We start from the raw sequence: 25,438 nt of genomic DNA, 5'->3' as shown, positions 1-25,438 counted from the left end.
TTCTGTTCACTGATGATTATGAGCTCATTTTTGCAGCCATCGCGAGGGTACATGGAGGAGGTGGTTGGACTGGTGGCCACACTCGAGGGCATGGTCCTGCGTAGGGAGGCACAGTTGTCTGTCGCGGGCATTCAGGTACCCTTCAGTTTTTTGGCATTTATCATACTTCTGATGACATGCTGATTTCTACTGCATCGATAGACTACTTGTGTAGAGCACATCTGACACACACCCCACTTGTACACTGTATTAACATGCACCCACTTTACGTATCCTTTGCTTGTATCTGCATCTGATGTATATATCTGGACTGATGTATTTGAATTGAACTCTTTGTTTTCAGATGCCTTCATGGTCCGGTCAGCCGCAGACCAGGCCACCTGGGCCTCCTTGGGGAGCTGGGCCATCTGGGCCTTTTCAGGGGGCGGGGCCATCTCGGCCTTCCCGAGGATCCGGATCATCTAGACCTTTTCGAGGAGCTCGAGGAGGGCCTGTCCGCAGACGCAGGGCTCATGTTGTGGAGGTGAAGCCTGATGAGGAGGAGGAGGATGCTGAGGAGGAGGAGGAGGCTACCGATCGTCAGTCAGAGACATCTGCTGAGGAGGGGGGCTCCGGTTTTGGCTCGGGGAATAGAGGCGAGGCTGAGGAGGATCCTGAGGATGACAGCTCCGACTCAGATGATGATGATGGTGCGGAGATTGTCCCGCAGAAGAGGATGAGGAGTGCTTCTCGTTCCCGCTCCCGAGGACTTTGATGCTGCTATTTTCTGCTTTATTTTTCTTTTTTGCTAGTAGTTTGTAGCACTTTGCACATTGTTAGGCAGTTTTATTTTTTTTGTAAAACTTGTACCTTTGTTTGTTGTAAAGCATGATGAAATGAAATAGCTTTTGAAAAGGTGTTTGTATTTTAAACTTTTAGCATCGTATCGCATCAATTTATTTTGCACAAAAATGGAATTGAATGGAAATGCGCGTTGTGTAATCACCAAGTCAGGTAGTGAACCGACGCAACAAACTAAGCAACTCACCTTACTAAGATATAACAGAACCTTAGGAAGTTTACAACTCGATAAGCAAAATGCAACAACGCAAATAAACAAGACTTTAACAAAAATTGCTTAAACAGAGAGCAAAGACTCAAAAACACAAAACACGTCCGCTCGACAAACAACTCGATAAGCAAAACAACAACTCGATAAACAAAACTCAACAACAACAAAGTGTACTTCTGACGATCTGGGCATCGGAACGCATCCGAAACGGAGGGAGATAAAGGCCTTTGACTTTCCCGTTGCATGGAAATGCTTGGAACTTTCCCTCGAAGAGTAAAACAGGGCCAAGGGGATATACTGGAGCATTGCTGGTCACCTCTGGGGGCCGGCCGGCCATTTTTTGTGGAGAGAGACAGCTGGCCGGCCATTTCTGAAAAAGTAAATGGCTGGCCAGCCAGAAAAGGTGGCCGGCCGGCCACTCAGTCCTGCAGTCACCAGATTTTTGACACGTGTCCCCGTGAATAGTGTCTTTCCTTCTATAAAAGCCTCAACTTCAGGAACATTCATTTCATCTTAGTTTTAGACAAAGATGGAGGCGTTTCTCGCAGAAAATGTTACATCTTGGATCTCTTCTCTAGATGGCTCGGAAAAGCTGAATTTCTGGGGTTTCGGCTTGAATGCACTATTCACGCTGAGCCGTACTCCGCTACATCTTCCTTTTCTCCATGCCGCGGCAAGGTTCTGGAATCCAGTGACGCATGTTTTTAGCTTCGGCGGCCAAGAGGTATGTCCCACTTTCGAAGATTTTCAGGTTTTGATGGAGTCTGAATGCTCTGAAGTGATCTTGCCCCAACTCCGTTTTGGCCATGCTCAGGCTTTAGGGCGGATGTGTGGGCTCACAGCGCATGACGCTCGATCTCTGATCTGCAGTGGGGAACTAGACATCCTCGGCTTGATCCACCGTTTTTTCGACGCCGGTGACCGCAGCAACCATTATTGGCAGGGTTTCCGGCAACACGCCCTCTGCTTATGTTTGTTGTCTCACTTTCTGCTTTCCTCGGGCTTCGGCGGAGCTAGTATTCGCCTGATTGAAGTCGCCCAAGGTTTGAGAGAAGGAAAGAGCTGTATTGCCATGACCTTGGCCGAGACACTGATGGGCTTAGATTCTGTCTATCGCCGGGAGGCGACTAGGTTTGCTGGGAGTCCACTGCTGCTGCAGGTAATGTTTCCCACCCGACCTCACATATATATTTGCTCACATCACTTGACCCTCAGGCTCGGTTTTTCTCACAAAACCCTTTTTCTCACTTTTTCTCTCATCGTACATCTCTCTGTTCTTTATTCTCTCATTTTCCATCCCTCCCCTAGGTATGGTTAATGGACAAGTTGCAGGTTGTGGATTCTTGCTCGGCCTATTCAGCTCGAGGCTACTTCTTTCGGCAGCGCCTAGTCAATGCTCTTGACGAAAGGTGGTGGTTCGATTGGATGTGCAACTTGTCTGCAGACAGCATTGCTTGGCGTTGTCCTTGGCTCAACCTCCCGGCAATGAGCTATAGTATGTCTCGACTGATTGGGATCCAATTGATTGGTCTAACCCACTGCGTATTCTATTTTCCGTTCCGGTTCCTGCGTCAGCTTGGTCATGATCAGACCTGTCCACCGGAGGGGATTGAGTACCCAGTTGCTTTTCCGGTCCGGGGTGTACAGCTTGCCCGATATGCCACGGCATGGAGGACTAGAGAGCTCCTGGCCCCTGCTTCAACTTTCAGTTGCACTTTGTCCGATAAGTGCTTGGATTGGCTCAATGAAGAGGCACGGGTCGGGCCTAGCTTGGCATCAGATGCTCCGTCCAGCTCTGGGAGGGGACGCAGAGATACTTGATTCAACTATGCCCCAAATTTATTGCTTATTTAGCATTTTCAAGTTTTCTTTATGAATGTACTAAAAAGCAACCTCGATTGTAATGCAAGAGCAGGAAAACTCAGTTTTGAAATCAATGAAATTGAAAGTTGTGGTACTGAAAATTTTTCGCTTTTGGTCCAAAAATGGTCTTAGTCGTAAAAAGATTAATTTGAACAAAGTTAACTTTTATTAAAACTTTTCAAAACTATTTTTGATGTGGATCAGAACTGGACACGCCGAAAATCTGTCACTGAGATGCACAACCCCAGATCCCTGCAACTGGAAAGTTGCCCCTAGTATGAAGAACAATGCGGCACTTCAAAGCAACGGAAAGTTGCCCCTAGTCTGAACAGCACTGTACCGGAGATCGCGATAAATGCTGATGGATAAGGATGACTGAGATGATCGAAATAGACAGAGTTGATCGGGGAAAAGTTTATGGCTGAACTTCGATGTGAAGTTGCCTACGTATCCCAAAGATGGGAATCAAGCCTTACGTAGTTCAGGCCCAGGTTCACTCGAGTATTTTCACTCTCCTTTTGCGCTCTAACTTTTGCCAAGGCCGCCCTTTGCGGGTTTTCAACCTTGCGAGCTCAGTTTTTATATTTTCTAATTTTTTGTGCTCTGACTTTTGCCTAGGTCGCCCTTTCAGGTTTTCGGCCTAGCGAGCCTCTCAAGGATAGCATTTCTTCAACTTGTCCATATTGATCGGTTGTGAGAATTCCAAGCCATCTAGATCCATCAGAACCACAGCTCCACCTGACCAGATAGCTTTGATGATGTAAGGACCGGTCCAATTAGGTTTGAACTTGCCCCTTGGGTCGTGGATGGGAGCTCGGTTGTCTTTGAGCACCAAATCTCCCTCTTTCAGATTCCTGGACTTAACCTTCTTGTTGAAAGCCCGGGCAATTCTGCGTTGATAGCCTTGGATGTGGTATAGTGCTTTCAGTCTTCTTTCATCAAAGAGCATGAGTTCTTCGAATCTGCTTTGCTGCCAATCTGCTTCGGCTATCTGGCATTCAGCCAACACTCGTAACGACGGAACCTCAATCTCGATGGGTAGAACAGCCTCCATTCCATAGACCAATGAATATGGAGTTGCTCCAGTAGAAGTTCTGATTGAAGTCCTGTAGCCCCACAGAGCAAATGGCAGCTTGTCTGGCCAATCCCGATAGGTTCCCACCATCTTCTGCAGTATATGCTTGATATTCTTGTTGGCGGCCTCAACCGCTCCATTGGTCTGCGGCCGATATGTAGATGACTTATGGAAAGCCACATTGTATTTTTCCAACAAGTCTATTACTTCTTTCTTGAAATGGGAACCATTATCTGAAATTATCTCATTTGGCACCCCGTAGCGACAGATGATGTTATTTCTGATGAACTTTACGACATGCGACGCCTTCAACACCGCGTATGATTGGGCCTCGACCCACTTTGTGAAATAATCTATCGCTACCAGGATAAACTCATGCCCGTTTGACCCCTTCGGGGTAACAGCTCCAATTACATCAATTCCCCAGACTGAAAAAGGTCATGGCGAAGTCATGTTGTACAGCTTTGTCGGCGGGATGTTCATGCGATTTGCATGAATTTGACACTTGTGGCATCGCCGAACAAAACTAATACAATCCTCCTCTATGGTCGACCAGTAGTAGCCCTGTCTGAGGATCTTTCTGGCCAGCATTACTCCATTCATGTGTGCACCGCACTCCCCCCCATGGATGGCTTCCATCAGGCGTCTTGACTCTTCAGCTTCTATACAGAGCTTATGCATTCCCAGATGCCCCATTTTGTACAGCTTTCCCCCGCAGATGATAAACTGAGCAGCCATTCTTCTGATGGCCCTCTTATCCTTGGCATTTGCCCCTAGTGGATATGTCTCCTTTTCTAAGAAGTTCCAGATGTCGTAATACCAGGGGTTGCCGTCTTGAACCTCATCTATGGCGGAAATCGACTCGTATGCTGGCATGAACTTCTGATCAATAATGACTGGACGCATCCGGACTCCGGACGGAATGTCTATCATAGAAGATAGAGTTGCTAATGAATCTGCAAACCTGTTGTTCTCTCTTACGAGGTGGGTGAAATTTAGCTTCTCAAACCGAGGAATTAACAAATCCAAGGTTTGGTGGTAAATTATCATCCTTTCCTCCTTGACTTTCCAATCTCCTTTTGCTTGAGATACAACTAGGTTTGAGTCCCCAATGACGTCCAACCGTCTTGCCCCTAGTTCTAGGGCTGCTTCCAGGCCAGCAATACATGCCTCATACTCTGCCTCATTGTTCGAGACTTTGAATCGGAGCTTGAATGCTAAAGGGATACGGGAATCGTCAGGCGCTATCAGCAACACCCCTATCCCATACCCATACTGGTTTGACGCTCCGTCAAAGTACATCGTCCAGGTTTCATCTTTGACGTGCAGAATGGCTTCATCTGGGAATAGATACTCAAACGCTTCATCCCCCTCAACCGGGTGGTCGGCAAGGAACTCCGCTACCGCTCTCCCTTTTACTGACTTGCGCGTTACATACTTCAAATCAAATTCGGAGAGCAACAGCAGCCATCGAGCTAGCCTACCCGTAAGTGCTGGTTTCTCGAAAAGATATTTGATGGGATCCAAACGCGAAACCAACATTACTGAGTGAGCTAACAGGTAGTGTCGCAGCTTCCTGGTTGCCCATACCAAGGCCAAACAAGCCTTCTCCAGCGGTGTATAGCGGGTCTCGTAATCCAGCACCTTTTTGCTCAGATAGTAAATGGCTCTTTCCACTTTGTCTTCTGACTCCTGCGCGAGCATGCAGCCCATGGTAGTCTCAGTTACTGAAAGGTATAGTATCAACGGTCTCCCCGGCTCTGGCGGTGACAACACGGGTGGGTTCTGTAGATACTCTTTGATCTGCTCAAAAGCTGCTTGACATCGTCCGTCCCATTGGAATTTCTTTCCTTTCTTCAGGAGACCAAAAAGTGGTTCACAAGTCAAGGTTAATTTAGAAATAAACCGTCTTATGAATTGCACTTTACCCAGAAAGCCTCGCACCTCCTTTTCAGTCCTTGGTGGTGGCATTTCTAAGATGGCCTTGATTTTGGAAGGGTCGACCTCGATGCCCCTTTGTGTGATCAGAAACCCTAGCATCTTCCCTGCTGTAACACCAAACGTGCATTTCTGGGGATTCAGTCGCAGCCGAAACTCTTTGATCCTTTGAAAGAATTTTTGTAAGGCGGTGTAGTGGCCCTCTCTATCTTTGGACTTGACAATCATGTCGTCCACATACACCTCGACCTCTTTATGGATCATATCATGTAATATTGTAGTTGCTGCCCGTTGATACGTAGCTCCGGCATTTTTCAACCCGAATGGCATCACTCTATAACAATATGTACCCCACGGGGTAGTGAACGCAGTCTTCTCCCGGTCTTCGGGTGCCATTACTATCTGATTATAGCCTGAGAAACCATCCATAAATGAAAGCAAGGCATGTCCTGCCGTGAAATCCACCAATTCATCAATGTGCGGCAAGGGGAAGTCGTCTTTCGGACTGGCTCTGTTCAAATCTCTGAAGTCTACACAGACCCGAATTCTGCCGTCCTTCTTTGGCACCAGAACAATGTTGGCCAACCAAGTTGGGTATTCAGATACCAGCAGGAACCCTGCGTCAATTTGCTTGGTGACCTCTTCCTTAATTTTGAGGGCCCAGTCCGAGCGAATCCTTCTGAGTTTCTGTTTGACAGGGCGGGCCTCGGGATCAAGAGGGATTCGGTGCTGTACGATCTCAGGATCGATTCCAGGCATGTCTTCATAGGACCACGCGAAAACATCTTTGAAATCTTTTAATAAAGCGACTAAGCGCTCGCGCTCCTCTGAAGACAACGTGGACCCGATCTGGACCAGCCGCGGGTCCTTCTCAGTACCAACATTCACAGTAGTGATTTCATCCATTAAAGGTTTAACAAATCTTTCCTGCTCTTGATCAATTAATCGTTGCAAAACTGGGGGAATTTCTCCCTCATTGTTTTCATCAAAATTTTGAAAATCCTGATTTAAGCAATAAATCAAAGGCACAGAAAAATACTCGGAAACCACATCCACATCATTCTCATTAAATATTTCCAAGCCGTCAGATTCCTCTGTTACAACAGACTCAAAAGAAAATGAAAAAGACGACCTAGACAGGACTGTGGCATCCGGGTTATCACCCCCAGGAATACCGGACTCAGACTCAGTCGAGCTGGAATCTGATTCCGACGCACAAGATTCGGTAGAATCAGATTCCGGCTCACTACCTGACCCGGAACTGCTAGATAAAAAGCCTTCTTCATACTGCCAGATGAGAGAAGGTGCGATAGATGCATCCAAGATCGGCGCTGGAAAGCCCGCAGCTATTTCATCTCCAATCACAGAAACCGAAGAGTTATCCCCCAAGCACTCTTGGCTGATCGGAGGATCTGATAGTAGACTCGCCAGTGCTACCCCCATTTCAAGCTCTGTGCTCTCAAGATCCACTGCTTCACATTGCTCAACCTCAGTTGGTGGGTCTGTCTGCGCTTCGGCAACGTCATCCCCAGATAATTGTATGTCGAAGAAGATTTCAAAACCAGGCACGCGCGTCCCCTCCGCGTTTAGCCATGGCTCCGGGAAGCCGCAGAACGGAAAATCTTCCCCCTCCCGGACGAAGCGTCCGTTTAGGGTACCCCAGATGGGCCTGTGCATTAACTCAAATGGTTTCCCGGCCTTCTTTGCTCTGGCCCTTCCGGCCATTTCTTTTCCTTTCCTCACCCAATCCTCCTTGGTGGGCAGATAACCCAGTCCAAAGGCGTGAGGGTTGTGTGGCACTTCGGCCAACACTGAGACGCCCTTCCGGCCGCTTCTCCCTAATCCCATCCCGGGGGTATGTTTTAGCTTGTTCATGAGGTAGATAGATTGTGCACTAACATACATGCCCTCATTCACAGCCATGACATTCTGCACCACTTGAGCCTTGGCCAAAGTGAACCCCGATAGAAACACATCCTCCGTGCCGTGCTCGATCTCCAAGACAGGTGTGGATACTTCCGGCGGGGGATGGATTGATGAATTTCCAAAAACGATCGCTACCCCTTTCCCGTGGGGGTACTTTAGCATCTGATGTAGATTGGAAGAGACTGCTTTGACCTGGTGCAACCACGGTCGCCCCAAAAGTAGGTTAAAGGTTGCGGGAACGTCCAAGATATGAAATTCGATGCTGTGTTGCCCTGGACCAACCTTAGTTTGAATTTTAACAGTCCCCATCACTTCTCTGCTGGTATTGTCGTATGCTCTGATCACTTGGGTAGTTGGGACGAAGTCCACGGTTTCAACCCGATTGCATATGCCGTTCTGGTCGGGCAGACATTAATCGCAGACCCGGTATCAACAAGTACCACCGGTATCCACTTATCTCTACATTCCACAGAAATATAGAGAGGTTTGTTATGACTTGTGCCCTCAGGCGGTAGCTCCTTGTCCGAAAAGGTTAATGCCGGGGAACCTCCTCCCGGAAAAACCAGCCCAACCAGCTGTTCAGGTGTGGTGTCTATGGAGAGTTTGGACTTGTCCATAGCAGATAGGACAGCTTCTCTGTGTACTCGTGATGCCATTAGCAGTCCCCAGATGGAGATGTCCGCTTGTATTTTCTTTAACTGTTTCAGCACAGCCTCATCTTCAATCTGCTTCTCCTTCTGTTTCTTCGCTTCTCTATCCTTCCCGGATGCCTCGGGTTGGTCCAGGTGTGGGGGCTTGAAGTACCGCCCACTTCTTGTCATGTGATCCACTTCATCAAGATACCAAGTATCATTCGGTTGGTTATTCCCCCAGTCTTCATCCGTGTGGGCAAGACATAAGTCATCGTCTTCCCACCACATTCCATCGGCAGCCAACAGACACCTGTCTGGCTCCGGTTTAGTTGTACTCGCAGTATTCCCTGTCCCAATGCTCGCAGCATTCTCTATCTTTGTGCACACAGCACTTTCAGTCCCCTCAGGGCCTTTAGCTTTTCTAATTCTCTCAGCCTCCTCAAACTTTTCTTGTTCTAGCTGCATCAGTACAGCTGTTTGTTCAACATTTCTCATATCCATAATGCCCATGTCTCGAGCGGAATTCTTAGCACCGGCGCTCTCCGGCGATACAACTTGACTTTCGGCCATTCCGGCCACAACTGATACTTCTGCCCCTGCCGGGCTCTGTTCTGGTTGGGCTTCCCCCACTGCATCCGGTTGATCTTCGAGCCATCCAGTGGCCTCCTCTAATCCCTCATAATCGTACCAGTTAATCGACGCATCCCCCAGTTCCTGGTCGTCGAGAAATTGCAGGTTGGCAAAGTCCTCCCCTGCGGTTGTCAAATCATCTGCCCATAGCCCAGATCCATCCCCCCGGATCATGCATAGCTCTCCTGTCTCTGGCAATTCTACACTTAGCCCAATTCGGCTCGTTGATAGGATATACTCGCTCGGATCGTAGGCTCCCCCAGCAAAATTCTGTCCAGTCTCAGATTCAACAATCTCATTCTCTCCCAAAATCTGCCCTGCCCCGTCTTCGACGGTCACCACCATCGGTTCTGGTTGGGTTTTGGAGATGTCCACCATGCACAAGAAATCAGTGCAATCGGGGAGGAGCACCTCTGGCTTGGGTAGGTGGGTGGGCGTAATATAGATGGTAGGATCGTAAGATGCGACCCCAGTCTGGATAAAATTAATTCTGTTGGGAGGGGGAGGTTGGTTATGTGATGGGAGAGGGTTGGTTGTGACATTGGGTTTATCAGGAGGCGCGATCACTTGTTTGTCAATAAGATCTTGGATCTCATGACGCAATCTGTAACAACGGTCGGTGTCATGACCGTGTTGTTGGTGATATGCGCAATACTTTGACGGGTCGTAAGAGGGGGGGAGTGGATTTGGTAATGGCTTTGGCTCCAGGGGTTTTAAATGATTTTTTCTGATCAATATTCCCAGAACCTTGGTCAGAGGCATATATAGTGGGGTAAATGTTCTTTGGCCTTGCGGTTGGAATCTGTTGTTTTGTGTGTTGCTTCCGGACGTGCCGGAGAAGGGTGTGGCGGTCATGGGCCTTGAAGGGGGAGAGGGAGTGGTGGTGACCATACTAACTTCCGAGGCTCTTGTATTTGCAGCGCCACTCGGGCCCGCATTGTTGTTACGGTTGAACGTCCTCCTCGGTTGTTCTCTGTCGTGGTCAAACAGCCCTTGTTTCATTGCGTCTTCGATTTGCACCCCCATATCATGTAAATCTGCGAAAGTAGGGAAGGGGACTACAATCATTCTCTGCATCAACTTCGGGTGGAGATTGCGCACAATCATCCGGATTTGATCTTTGTCAGTGGGCCTTAAAGTCATTGTTGACGCCTTTGCCCTCCATCGGATCACAAAGTCCGAGAAAGATTCCTTGGGCTCTTGCCTTGTCGTTTCAAGATCACGGGTTGTGATCTCGATCTGAGTGTTGTACGAATATTGCGCGACAAAGGCCTCAGCCATTTCGTCCCAATTCTTTTTCACTTCATCTTGTAATCTTGCGTACTAATGGGAGGCCACACCCGACAGGGTTCGGCCGAATAGTGAGAGCTTTTGTGGTCGTGTTAGGCCCATTGGCCGCAAGACATCTGCAAACAGTCGGATATGGACCATGGGGTCGCCGGTCCTGTCAAAGCGGTCGATTTGTGGCATTTTGAACCTATCGGGGAGTGTTACGGCCTCCTCGGTATATCCATCTTCGATATCCGGCATAGCCTTGACCCCTTGGGATTTCTTGAAGAGCTTCTCCAGTTTGCTCAATTTCAGAGCTGTGTGATCAACTTCGACCTCGAATGGAGAGTCCGGGTGATTGGATGTATGGACCTTGGACAGTTGTGGTGGAAGCGGGGGCGGAGCTGGCCCCGTTGGAAGATTTGTGTCTTCTTGCAGATTTTGGATAGTCGGCACAGTATTCTGGGTGTTTGGAGGAGCGTTCTGAACAGCAGGTGCCTGCTCAGGTAATGGGGCTCCTGTCGGAGGAGGAATTTGGTATGAAGCAAATGCTGTACTCTGTTGTTGCAGTCTGGTAATCAGCTCAGCTTGCTGGGTCATAATCTCAGCTTGTTGCTTAGCGAGTTCATCCCGGTGAACGGCATCCTGTTGCATGGCCCGCATGGTTTCCTGCATTTGGCGCATCATTTCCTCAACTCCTGTTGGTGCCGTCATACTATTTTGATTTGTCTGAACTACTGGCAGATCTGTCTCAATGGGGATCTCAATCCAACTGTCCACTGATGGGGGATACCACTATTCTGGTGCTCTTTGTTCAGATACACTGCGCTTTTTCTGCTTCCTTCTTGTAACAGGGGGAACATTGGCTGTCCGTCGATTAGATCCTCAGATCGATGGAGTCGACGACCTCGTGTCCAAAGTGCTTGGGGAATGCCTGCTGGGTTGGAAGCAATCGTGCTAAAACTGACCTAGCAAAAGATAAATAAAGCGAAAAGGAAATAAATAAACAGATAAACGGGCAGCATAACAGCTTAAAATAAAATGCAAGACACACAGTCGGGCATACTCAACACACAGTCAATAAGCTGAATGACACACTGTCCTCAAACACTGATTATTATCCCTGTATCACTGTTCCCTAAAACAGAATCTGATATCCGCAGATAACTCGTTCGCAAATACTGGTTGATGCCCGCAGGCCTGATACCCATAATACTGAACTGATGCCCGCAGGCCTGATGTTGACAATACCGAACTGATGCCCGCAGGCTTGATATTCAAACTCATATACTGATCTGATGCCCGCAGGCCTGATACTGACAATACTGAACTGATGCCCGCAGGCTTGATGCCCAAACTCATATACTGATACATGCATTCCTGTAGAGACGCACTCTAAAGCACATAACAGATAAGTGAGAGCCAAAACACCCCTATGTTGGGGTAGGGTTTCCCTGTCCTCTTGTGTCAGGAGCTAGGGTTTCATTACGCACGCAGCGGTTTCAAACAACCTATAAACGGGTAAGCAACCTGTCCTAATTTGGAATGGTCACTATGGATCCGAATATGTACTAGGTCGAATGGTCAAAGAGGGTGCCCCGGTAAAACCGGGGTTTGTGTTCCCATACTGGCAGAGCCCATAACCGGTCAGCCTTATGGTCATGCCTTGACAAGACAAGCCTCCGGCAAACCGTTCAGGAATAGCAGATGGCAAACACGGTGTCCTAGGCGCACCAATGCAAATGCAATGCAAAGAAACACACAAGTGTAGTCAAAAACAGATATCATGAGTTCGAGTCAAGCTCTCTAAATCCCCAGCAGAGTCGCCAGAAACTGTAGACGTCCCCGAACGCCCCGGGAGGGTTAAGTCCCGTTCTGTTCATTTGGGGTCACTACAGCTCGGACTCTTAAATGTCACGGTTCCTAATCTGAACCAAAGAGTCCAAATCCGGCAAATCGTTTTGAGAAACTGATTTTTTGAAAAAGTAGTGCCAAATATGGACTACTTTGCCAGATACAGAGTCGCCACCTAAATATTTTATTTTGGGAAATTTAGGAAACCCTGACTCGGTGCCAAGAGGCCACGTGTCCGTCATCACCAAAGTTGCCTCGGCTCGGGAACTTGGGTACAATTGGGGAAGGTCACTTCGTGAGCACCCCCGCTCGCCCGATCAAAGATCGGCCTCTACTAACCATGATATCTGGTTTTGAAAACATTGTGAGTTCTTATTCCGGTTTATTAGCCTAGGTTACTATGTGATGCACACAGCATACAAATATAGACCGAGTCGCCTGAATTGGAATGAAACATTTCATGCTTGTTTTTTTTTTTAAAGTGGTTTGCTACCCGCAGGTAGGCTTTAAAACATTTGATGATTTATTCCAATTTAAGTAACCCAACCTTCACCCACAGGCATTTAGGCAGTTATATCAGATAAGCATATAGCCTCATGGTAAGCATGCTATTCATGGCAGTCACTCACACGCATGCAAGGATGCTAAAGCATAAAGCTTACCGAGTACTCCAAGCTAAAATAAGAATTCATTAGAAATCATGCATGATCCTAACTATACAGAAATGCCTAATGCAACACATGCAAAATGCAATTATAGCAGGCTCGGCTATTCTAAGATGGCATATGAAATGTTACAACTATCATGTATTCAACTTTGAAATTGAAAGTACAATGCAGTTAGTATGATGCGCCGAGCCCGGTGCATGCAATACAGATGAATGAATGCAAACATGCTGTCATACTGTATGCTAATTTAAATATGCCCTAATCTAACCATCATAAGCGAATAAATAAAAGGGAGAAAGACGTGGGGTTGGAAGACATACATCACACACACGCACACTTATTACAGTTGTGCCCTCGCGCAGAGGATCTGAATAAATAATACAGTCCCGAATAAAAGAATAGTACAGTCCAAATATTACAGTCCAAATAATGTACAAATTCCTAATTAATTTACAAATTAACTAAGAAAACAAGTAAAACTGGCGTGCAAGCCAGGGACTGCCTCGCTTCTGATGGATGATGCATGTCCGGATTGTCTTGCGCGGAAATCCACCGGAATGCCCCAATTAGCCTCTGTTTACACCTGTTCTTGAAATGCGTGCCAAGCCCCGAAAAGTTGCTGATTCTTTGTTTTGCTGCAACAGAGAGCAGGAAAGGGGCATAGCAATGTATTTGCACAGATATATGCATATCACGATCCTCGTGCCACCAATCACGCATACCGAGGCATGATGGCCGAGGAGTCGAAATGCACAATTCAATATAGGATGAATGCACATGAAACTACAGCTAAAACCTAACTCCATCATGGATAATCCGGAGTGTCGGTGACTGGGGAATTGAGACACATTCCGTCACTCGGAGTACGAAATGTACCTCGTTTCCCGTGCCCGGGCTAACTCTTATTCCGGACATGACGCAATATGCATGATATGCATGAAATGCAACTAAGATACAATTCTAACATATACAATGCTATGGAAATGAAATGCCTCGAAATGCGTGCATACGAGCACGCAAACCGAGAAAATGACAGAATGCAATCTAAGATACAACCTAGTATGCACAATACTCTGAAAATAAGATGCCTCGAAATGCGTATGCACAGGCACGCAAACTGAGAAAATGCAAGAATGTAATGAAGATGAGATGCCTTGAAATACGTGCACATGGGCACGCAAACCGAGGCGATGGCATACGCAATGCAATGACAATGAGATGCCTCGAAATGCGTGCACACGGGCACGCAAACTGAGGCGATGATAAAATGCTATGAAAATGAGGCACCTCGAAATGCGTGCACACGGGCACGCAAACCGAGGTAATGGTAAAATGCTATGAAAATGAGGCGCCTCGAAATGCGTGCACACTGGCACGCAAACCGAGGCAATGCTAAAATGCTATGAAAATGAGGTGCCTCGAAATGCGTGCACACGGGCATGCAAATCGAGGCGATGATAAAATGTGATGCAATGATATGGAAACATGATATGGGCTTATACTAACATGAGTGAGCCTCAGCCACACTCACATAGGATACCGGCGGATAAAAATGAGGTGCCTCGAAATGCGTGCACACGGGCACACAAACCGAGGCGGTGGCAAAATGTGATGAAATGACATGAAAACGTGATATGGGCTTATACCAACATGAGTGAGCCTCAGCCACACTCACATAGGATGCCGGCGGATAAAAAAGGGTGCCTCGAAATGCGTGCACACGGGCACGCAAACTGAGGCAATGACAAAATGCGATGTAATGTCATGAAAACATGATATGGGCTTATACCAACATGAGTGAGCCTCAGCCACACTCACATAGGATGCCGGCGGATAAAAACGAGGTGCCTCGAAATGCGTGCACACGGGCATGCAAACCGAGGCAATGACAGAATGCTATGAAATATGGTAAAAATGATATGCAAGCATGCTAATGGAATTTCAGCACTAAAATATGGGGGAAAACAGTCCCGAATTGAGGCGAAATGATGTGAAATGCATGGAATTGTCCCGAAATGTGAATTTAGGCATCCGAAAAGACTTATAGCTATGCCATACATGCACAATATGGACATGTAATGCAAAGACAGAAGCTATAAAGTCCCAAAAAATGCACTTTCACAGTTATAAACATGGCCAAACAGCAAGCATAGGTATGGTAAAAATGGCATGCAAGAATTGGGGCCAAAAGAGGGGTAATGAAGCAAGTGATACAAGCAAAACCCAAACTGAAAAATTTCCTTCTACAACATTGAATAGGGACCAAAAATATGAATATTTACAGTTTATGGCAGCCTCAAAATCAGTATACAAACATGCTAAAAATGTGATGCAAAATAAGGCTCAAAAGTGGCTATAACATGAGGTATGCAAAATAATCACCAAAAAGCCAAAGGCCCTTAATAAAACATGTAGAATGGACCAAAATAAGCACTTTTCCAGAACTGTAAAATGGCCAAAAACAAAAGCATGGTAGGCTAACTAAACATGCAAGAATGGGGAATAAAAGAGGGATATAACATGAAGTGACCTATGGAGGCCCCAAACCATGAAAGGACCTAAATGAAACATGAAGAATGGACCAAAATAAGCACCTTTTCAGAACTGTAAAATGGCCAAGAAAAAAAGCATGGTAGGCTGCCATTGCATGCAAGAAAGGGGAAGAAAAGAGGAGTATAAAGGTAGGTATAACATGGAAGTCCCAAATGGTATTGAGCCCTTCTTCAATGTTGAAGAGGGGCTCAAAATAAGCCTAATATCAGTTTACAACATGCTCGAAAACAAATTTCTCATGGGCCAAAAATAGCATGCAAGATTGTTACATATAAGAGGATCAATGAAGCAAGTGTATCATGGAGGGCTCAAACAGGGTTGAGCCCTTAATGAAAGGTGAAAATGAGCTCAAAAGAGGGCCCTTTTCAGTTAGGGCCGGAGCTTGAAACAAAAAGCAAGTGAGGCTTACAAATGGATCAAGAAAAAGGGGTCAAAGAAGAGAAAGGCTACTCACCCTTGAAGACTAAGACTTTTGTTGCTTCTTGGATCAATTTGCAGCTTCTTTGGCCTTTGAGAAACCTTCCTTGTTGCTGGAAATGAGGTGGTGGTGGTAGAGCTTGGTGGTGTAGAAGAAATGATGGTTAGGGACTTAGGGTTTTTCAAGGAAATGAGAGGTATAGAAATGGAGTTGTATATGGAAGCTTGAAGATGAAGTTTTCTAACCCCAACAAAGGAGACCACCAGCTGGTTATAAGGGTCAAAAAGGGGGTGTAAAGGTGGGGGAAAAGGAGAGTAACTTTCTCCCAAGAAATATCCCCCGGATAAAGATCTTTTCTGGGGGATAAAGCTCAACAGCTGTAAAGTGCACAGTGCAAGGAATACGGCCGGCCTGGTACTTTTGTTGCAGGTGGTCGGCCGGCCACACCCCCTAGCCGGCCGGCTAGGGGTCAAAAAGGTCAATCAGATTTTCTGGCCGACCACCAACTGGTGGAGTCCTCCTATCTGTGTACAACACAACCTTGTGGTTAAAAGTCCAAGAAAGTGGGTCCAAGGGGTTCAACATTAGCCCAGAAGGAGGGGGTCAAAAGGGTCAAGTTGAATTAATGGCCGGTCATGAACTTTTAGGGCCCTCTCATGTGTGTACATCACAAATATGTGGTTCAAAGTTCGAGAAAAAGGGTCCAAGGGGTTCAACATTAGCCCGGAAGGAGGGGGTCAAAAGGGTCAAGTTGAATTAATGGCCGGCCATGAACTTTTAGGGTCCTCTCATGTGTGTACATCACAAATATGTGGTTCAAAGTTCGAGAAAAAGGGTCCAAGGGGTTCAACATTAGCCCGGAAGTGCGAAAAACGGGCGCCGGAGGGCGTCGGAGGATGTATAACTGGTTGCTGCAACAATTACTGGCCTCCCACCCTTCAGTGACCTCCCCGGTGATAAAACAGAGGTACCTGCCAAAAATGAACGAAAACCGTTGCAAAACGAATGCTCGGGGACCAAAACGCGCAGTTCGGGGTCCCAAAAATGGGCTGCCAAGCACCGAAAGTGGCGTTCGGCCACGAAGTGGGTTTCTCAGACCCCAGTGTCCCTCAAAAGGGAGAAAATAAGATGTATGCCAAAAATCAGAGCAAACGGAGATGGTTAGGCGGTCCCGAACAGAGGCATACGGCCAACGGTCCCGAAAACCGGGAACCGGACTCCGAAATGGGCAAAATGGCCTACGGCCACAAAATGTAGCCTACGGCCACTGAGAGATGGTCTACGGGACCTCTCCCTCCCCTCAGGAAAAGAAACAGAGAAAACTGAGTCTGGTTCGCAAACCGAGACGAGGCACAGAAGAGGGTTCGGAAGTCCGGAGGCAGGGCTCACGGCCGTGACTCTGAAACTTCTGAACAAGCACATTATGCAACATCACCAAGCGCTCAATCAGTGACGTCTGAGTCTTAAGGTCGGTCAAAAATGGGGTGTCTACAGTAACTAACTAAAAATAATTTTTTTTAATTTTTTTTTTTTTTACGAATGTATTCTAAACCTTTTATTAACCTTTAAATTTGACACAAATAATCAGATTATAATCAATTTTTTGAATGAAATTTGTATAAAACAAGACTGATATCAAAAGACAGATCTGGTAACAATATGACTAAAAAAGACTGAATGTTTCATTGAAGCAAATCAAGAACCAAAATGATTAAAACAATGTAATACTATTTGTGTTTTAATTTTCAATTTAGGTAAATTTTTTATTATTTTTTATAGTGCTTTGTTTACTTGAATTGGGAAAAGAGAATGAGAGAGAGAGAAAGAGAGATGCTACAATAGTACTTTTTCCTTTTTATCAGTGACAAATATAATCTTGCTACAATAGCAAGATATTTTGAGTTTTGCAATTCATTTCAGTTTAAATTGTTCAAAATTTCAGTCTATGAAATGCTTCAGTGTTCTCATGTTCAGATGAAATATAATACATGAGAACATTTTTGAACATTCTTGAGCATTTTATAAACATGAGAAAACTCTTGAGCATTCTTGAGCATTTTAATAATACCTAATTCTTAAATATTAGTATTTTGCATTGTAAAATTATAATATGATTTTTCAACATTCTTGAGCTCATTTGTAACTAACTACAGATAATTTTTTTTTTACAAATTTATTCTAACTGTACTTATATCTTATTTTTTAAAATTTTACAATGATCAAAACAATGTAATAGTGTTTATATTTTAATTTTCAATTTAGGTAAATTTTTCATTATTTTTTATAGTGCTTTGTTTAATTGAGTTAGGAAAAAAGAGAGAGAGAGAGAGAGAGGTGCTGGTTTTTTTGTTTGAATAGTAATAAATTTATTAGTGTTCACAGTGATATAAATTTGTTGAAACAGTGATAAATTTATCAGTGTAAACAAAACACTATAAAAAAATAAATTTATTAGTATAGCGATTCCAAACCTGTTATTAACCTTTAAATTTGACACAAATAATCAGATTATAATCAATTTTTTGAATGAAATTTGCATAAAACAAGACTGATATAAAAAACCAGATCTGGTAACAATATGGATAAAAAAGACTGAATGTTTCATTGAAGTAAACTAAGAACCAAAATGATCAAAACAATATAATAGTATTTGTGTTTTAATTTTCAATTTAGGTAAATTTTTTATTATTTTTTATAGTGATTTGTTTAATTGAGTTGGGAAAAAAGAATGTGTGTGAGAGAGAGAGAGAGAGAGATGCTGGTTTTTTTGTTTGAACAGTGATAAATTTATCAGTGTTTACAGTGATAAATTTGTTGAAACAGTGATATAATTATCAGTGTTCACAGTGATAAATTTGTTAAAACGGTGATAAATTTATCAGTGTAAACAAAACACTATAAAAAATAAATTTATCAGTATAGTGATTCCAAACCTGTTATTAACCTTTAAATTTGACACAAATAATCAGATTATAATCAATTTTTTGAATAAAACTTGCATAAAACAAGACCTAATAGTGTTTGTGTTTTAATTTTCAATTTATGTAAATTTTTTATCATTTTTTATAGTGTTTTGTTTACTTGGGTTGGGAAAAAAGAATGTGTGTGTGTGTGTGTGTGTGTGTGAGAGAGAGAGAGAGAGAGAGAGAGAGAGAGAGAGAGAGATGCTGGTTTTTTTGTTTGAACAGTGATAAATTTATCAGTGTTCACAGTGACAAGACTAATATCAAAAGCCAAATCTTGTAACAATATGGATAAAAAAGACTGAATGTTTCATTGAAGCAAATTAAGAACCAAAATGATCAAAACAATGTAATAGTATTTGTGTTTTAATTTTTAATTTAGGTAAAATTTTTATTATTTTTTATAGTGTTTTGTTTAAGCAAATCCATCATTGTTATAACAAACCCATCATTGTTTAATTGAGTTAGGACAAAAGAATGACAGAGAGAGGTGCTGGTTTTTTTGTTTGAACAGTGGTAAATTTATCAGTGTTCACAGTGATAAATTTGTTGAAACAGTGATAAATTTATCAGTGTAAACAAAACACTATAAAAAATAAATTTATCAGTGTAGTGACTGAAAACTTGTTATTAAGCTTTAAATTTGACACAAATAATCAGATCATAATCAATTTTTTGAATGAAATTTGCATAAAACAAGACCTATATCAAAAGCCAGATCTGGTAACAATATGGTTAAAAAAGACTGAATGTTTCATTGAAGCAAATTTGACATTGTAACAATCAAGCATTGTAATATTCATTGAAGCAAAATAAGAACCAAAATGATTATAATCTTTATCCCAAATTATTCAAGCATTGTTGTCATTGTCTATTGTATCCCAAAACTCCTTGTTTTCAAGCACCGCTTCTGTTGCCTCATCAATGATTTGCTGGGTGTCTGTCTGTTGGTTAGTCAACAAAGCATCTATGATATCTGCTCTGATTTGCTAGCACTGCTCCTTTGTTAAATTGGGAAAGATGTCTTTGTTACAGACATATTCTCTCATGAGGCAACAAACTATGACACCACAATCAAGTCTACGATGACATTGGAAAAACAAAGTTAGTAGTCATCAATGATAATTTTATCAATGTAATGTGTTTTGGTTTTCAGAAACTTACGAAAGATCAACTTGTTGGGGACAATTCATTGCAATTTTTGTTTCTTCATGAAACTTGTTACCTTCAATAAGTTTGGGATTGTGATGTTGAAGGTATTTTTTAATAACCTTTCTCTGCAAAATATATTAATAATTAATTGGTGTTTGACAAATAAATGCATAATAAAATTTGATATAGACAAGGGAAATGGATGATATCGTAATTAATTGGTGTTTTATCACTTTGTTTGCCTCATTTAAGTGGTAATCTGTTTCTGTGCTTGGTCTCATTGAATTGTAAAACTTCCATGATCCATTTTCAGTATCGAGTACCAACAATGTCCAATGTTTTTCATTGAAAATTGGGAAAAGAAGATATCTTTCCTTGACAGCTTCTAACATCATTTTGTTCAACAATTGATTTGTTTCTACCTCATCTTTTGTAGTGAACAAATACCGTGTTTTGCAAATATATTAGTTTTGATTACAATGTAATTCGTTAATGGTAATTTTATCACTATAACACTGGATGAATGAGAACTTATGCACTTGATATAGACAAGGGGAATGGATGATATCGTAATGATATATATATATATATAGTTATATAATTTACTTACATGGCATGATGTAATAAATATATATGTTGTTCCTGCTTACGAGCTCAGGCTGAACTTTGGTTTCGGTTGCTCTTCTCTTATTAAGATTTCCTTGTAGACATTTATTGCCTATTTTAAAAACAAAAGCAAACAAGGTTAATGAGAGAATTATTATTTGGTATTACAATTGATATATGCACAAATAAGGATTTGATTTTACATTTCCAGAAAGTTCTTTGCATTTGACTATTTTGTCAATATCATCCAAGTACAAATAGCTGTCTACTTCCTTTCCTTGTAAGATTGGATAACTGCAAATGTGAAAACAAAATTTATCACTGTATACCAAAATTTATTGCTTAATTAATGAAAGAAAGATTGGGGAACAAATTGAGCATCAAATTTTACTTGATGTATTAAATCCCAACGATGAACTGAAGTACAGAACATAAACACAAATGCCTAAATAATTTGATACTATAGATGAGACACCATGAAGATTAGCAAAATATATCACTCCACCAAACAAATTAAGTAAAATTTATCGCTATGTAGCAAATTTTATCACTGTATATCAAAATTTATCAATGAATGAAGTAAACAAAGGTTATACATTGATAAATGCATGACTATATATTAAAATTTAGATTCCAAATTTGGAAATTTTAGGACCAAATCATGTTCTTAGCTGCTGGTTTTTGTTGCCCAAAGACTAGTGAGTTTCATCTTTGATTTCTTTGGCAATTTGTGAAACATTGGATAGGAAGTGTCAATTTCTTTTGTTGGATGTTGATGTTGTGTCTGCTCTTCTTTTCTGGTCTTTGCACTCTTTTCAAACATTGGTTCTACTTCATCAACTGTCTTGTTCTGCTTTGGCTATCTTTTCGTTATGTACCAAAAATCTGGATCTTTGTGCTCTTTTCTTGTTTCTCTATTTTTCACCCTTTTTATCATTGAGCTCACAGGAGGCCATTTTTTGGGTGTGGTGGCTTAAGCTTCAACTGCGATTTGTTCTTCTTGACTGTCCAGGTAGACATTTGATTCAACCAACATTGCAATTCTCTTATTAAGTAGAACTATTTCCACATCTTTCACTTCCATTTGTGTCTTTGCTTTCTTGCTCTGTTCTTCCATTTGTTTATTGAGCTTCATGAGTTGGTCCTTAAGCTTATTATTTTCTGTTTGGATTCTTGCCTTCTCCATTTCTAGCCTTTGGATTATCAACACATTCTTTTCTAGTTTCTGAAAGGTATGTTCATTAATTTTGACATAGTAGAGATTTGTTTCATAGGCAAGTTTCCTTTTTGCTTTCCTCTTTTCAGCCGGTGTTTGATGCTTGAATCTCGGTGAAGTTGTTGGACCAACTTTCTGTTTGATCATTGTTTCTTCTTCATCATTTTCTAGCTTCTTAAAAGAAAGCTCATTTCTTTGCACATGAACCGGACCTTCTTCAGTTTCATGCTGAAAGTTGGCTTTCCTTCTTGCATTCTTTTTTGATTGCAATGTTGTTGATTTCCTCTTTTTTCGAGCACCTATTTTATGCTTGGGATTCGGTGAATTTCTTTATGGACTGAGACTGAATATCTTTTTGATAATTGGTTCTTCTTCCTTTTCAGATAATTCAGTCTGCTTTTGTTCCTCAAAGTTACATTCTTCATCTTCATGCTCATTTTCTGTTTGTGGTTGCAATTGTTTGTATATGTTATGTTATTCAATTATGTCTTTCAAATTGCTCTCCTACATGAATGAAAATGATTAAAAAGAATGATGTGACACAAAGTTAAGTAATAATTTATCATTCGGTGATTCAAATTTATTATAAGACTAGTGATTTGGTTCACGATAACAAGTTTTATCAGTGAATTAGCAACATTAAGCAAAATTTATCACTCAATGAAGCTAACTAAGCAAATTTATAACTGTGAGCAAAAAGTTATTAGTCCATATCAAAATTTATCACTGCATAGCAAAATTCATCACTCAATTAAAGAAATAAAGGTTATACACTGATAAAACTTGTTTCTTGAATAATTTCCTAGCACAGATGAAATGCCTAAATAATTTTCTACCAGAAATGTGACACCATGAAGATTAAGAAGAATTTATCAGTCGAGCTAAAATTTATCACTGCATAACAAAATCTAATATTTGTTTAAACAAAACAAAGGTTATCAATGGATACCTCAATATGTTTCAAATCATGCAAGGATGACTTTGCCAATTATTCTCCCAAATGTATGATGTTCCATTTTGCAAATCTTGGGATTGCATTCTTGTCATTTGGTTTAATGATCTTTGTATGCTCACATATCCAATACTGTTGAGGACAAAAAAAATGTTATAAATTAGTATTTAGTAAATGTAAATATTATAGTTTATAAGTTGTAAGTAAGGTATTTACTTACCAATAAGATGATCACACATCCGCACACTCTATCAATTTGGTTGATGTTCCTTGCTACTGATCTTGTAAGATATTGTTTTGCTGCGCCACACCAATCATAAGACTTCATTTTGTCAATATCCTCGAGGTATTTCATGAACCCTCAACCAATTGTAGTCCCAGTACCCAGATACAACAAAAGCAAACAAACCAGAAGGCACACAAGCCTAACAACATCTTTTACATCTTCATTGTTGTTGCTTCTCAAAAGTTTTGTTATCAACTTTTGGATTGAAGCACTTGTCATTCTGCTCTCGATTATTTTCCTTCTTTGCACCATAGCTACCTCATTTTTTTTTTTTCGTATGCAAGATTCATCTTCTTTTGTCCACATGCAATCCCAAAAATTAACTTGAAGTCATTTCTTTTCAACTTCAGCTTCTTCCCACCAATTTCGGTCCATCCATTTGGTAAGTTTGCAAAGATTTTGCAACCACATCATCATATTTAATTGAATCTCTTCTTTTAACCTTGTTTTCACTCAATGTATCAGCTAGAAGTGAAAAATGTGTCTTTCTCAATAGTGTCAAATGCTCCTCTCTGAGTTTTGTTGTCTTGAAAAATTTGATAAGAGATTGAATGTTAGAACGGTAGACATACTTTGCTTTATTATCATGTATCTGTTCAATCCTAGTTTTTCTTCCATCAATCTTTTTCTTCCCTCTTGCTTTGTGGAGCTCTGTAGCTTGTTTCAGTTGTTGCTGTTTGGGCTCCTCATTGTCAATGTTAGATTCAGGTTTAACTTCTAGTTAATTTTCACTTTCATGTGTTGTTGGCTTTATAATTGTAACGCCCTCAAAATCACAACATTAAACCCATCAGATAAGACATGCATTTACATATAAACTAACCACATACTTTTATTCATTAGAGTTCCATTACATAAGTATTACATGTTAAGATCAAAACAAAATGCCCTACGGGCTTACAGCTTTCCAAGTTAACACTTGGTTACAACAAAAGAGTACTAACTCATACACATTAAGCCCTTGGCTTATATTTACATGTAATACATCAAAAAGTAAAACGACTACATTATGTCCGCCTCTAGCCTCCCAAGCTATGTCCTTGGAGGTGGCATGCTTCCTGTACCTGAAAATGATGTTCCCATATAGGGTGAGCCACAGCCCAGTAGAAATACACTAAACCAACCATGAACAATGACTAAAAGATTAGCAATTGATAGATGGCTAACACAGATACATTCACATAAATTACACATTTATGTCATACAACTTATGAGTCTAAGTTACCTTTCATTTTCCCTTTCTCAACAGATAAGCATGCTAGCTCTATCATCATTTCCACAGATATGTATAAAAACTATATCCCACATTCACAGATAAGCATATAAGCTGTATCCACACTTTACCAAGATAAGCATATAAGCTCTATCTTCACTTCTCTAGACAAGCATATGAGCTGTATCTACGGAGTTCATCCCCTATCTTCTCCCAACACTATCCGGTTTAGAGGTACATCCCCTATCTTCCCCTAAACCGCGGAGTACATCCCCTATCTCCTCCTCTACACATAACGTATATAAACACATTGGTTCTATATACAATCACCCAATACATACAGTTAATGTATTCTATCAACCGTCAAGTTCCATGACACATTTCATTGATTAGTTTCAGTTTGCCTAATCATCATGCATTGTCTACAACAATCACGACTATCCTCCACCGATAGCCCAAAGCAGTTATTTCTAAACAGAAAATAAATGCACAATGGATATTCAATCAACATTTCATTTCCTCATTTCTCACAATTAATCATCCCAATTAATTAAACAATGTAATTAGGTCGTTATCCATAATTACCATTTCAACCCTTAGGTCCCATTTTCATCAATGATTCAACATTTAATTCCATTTCTCTATGCCAAACATGCATCTAGGTTTATTATGAATAAAACCCCAACTTTTGTAAAAATTGCACAAAAGCCCCAAACTTTCACAAAATTACCAAGCCAAGCCCAACATCTCAAAATACCAAAATTTAAAGACAAAATCCATAGAGAGGAGTAGGGTATCCCTACCTCGAAGTTTAAGCCAAAAAGGAGATGAAGACCCGAAGATCAACTTGCTCCAAATCCAAACTTTTTCAGATTAAATCAAAGCTCTCAACGCCCTCTATCTTTTTAACAAAGGCTCTAGGCTAGATTCACACTCTAGGGAGATCAAATCTTAGAAAGGGTGTAAGTTTAGAGAGAGAGAGTCTTGGATTTAGGGTTTGATCAAAAAAAAGAAATGAAAAACTGAAGTTCAAAATCGCTACTGTCCGCTGATATAAAACACGCTCGCTCGAGCGAAGACTTGGTCGCTCGAGCGACCAGACACAGAAAACTCTCGCTCGAGCCAAGAAGTTCTCGATCGAGCGAAGAAAAACCCAGACCGCTCGAGCGAAGG

At 42.1% G+C, this 25,438-nt stretch overlaps 1 protein-coding gene across 1 annotated transcript in view; it reads left to right on the top strand.

The window, feature by feature from the left end:
- LOC145800163 (uncharacterized) overlaps positions 1 to 23,568 on the top strand; it is a 35,756-nt gene extending 12,188 nt beyond the window's left edge. Inside the window, exons 6-9 of the mRNA XM_082889805.1 lie at positions 37 to 135; positions 344 to 523; positions 22,198 to 22,272; positions 23,518 to 23,568. Coding sequence (XP_082745931.1) covers positions 37 to 135; positions 344 to 523; positions 22,198 to 22,272; positions 23,518 to 23,568 — 405 coding nt within the window. The remainder of the gene's footprint in view (positions 1 to 36; positions 136 to 343; positions 524 to 22,197; positions 22,273 to 23,517) is intronic.
- The last annotated feature ends 1,870 nt before the right edge of the window (positions 23,569 to 25,438 follow it).

The sequence above is a fragment of the Camellia sinensis genome, chromosome 10, assembly GCF_055761805.1.
Source record: "Camellia sinensis isolate YWXY chromosome 10, ASM5576180v1, whole genome shotgun sequence".
NCBI lineage: Eukaryota > Viridiplantae > Streptophyta > Magnoliopsida > Ericales > Theaceae > Camellia > Camellia sinensis.
The sequence above is the reverse complement of the archived record's forward strand: the minus strand, read 5'-3'. Positions and strand labels throughout refer to the sequence as shown.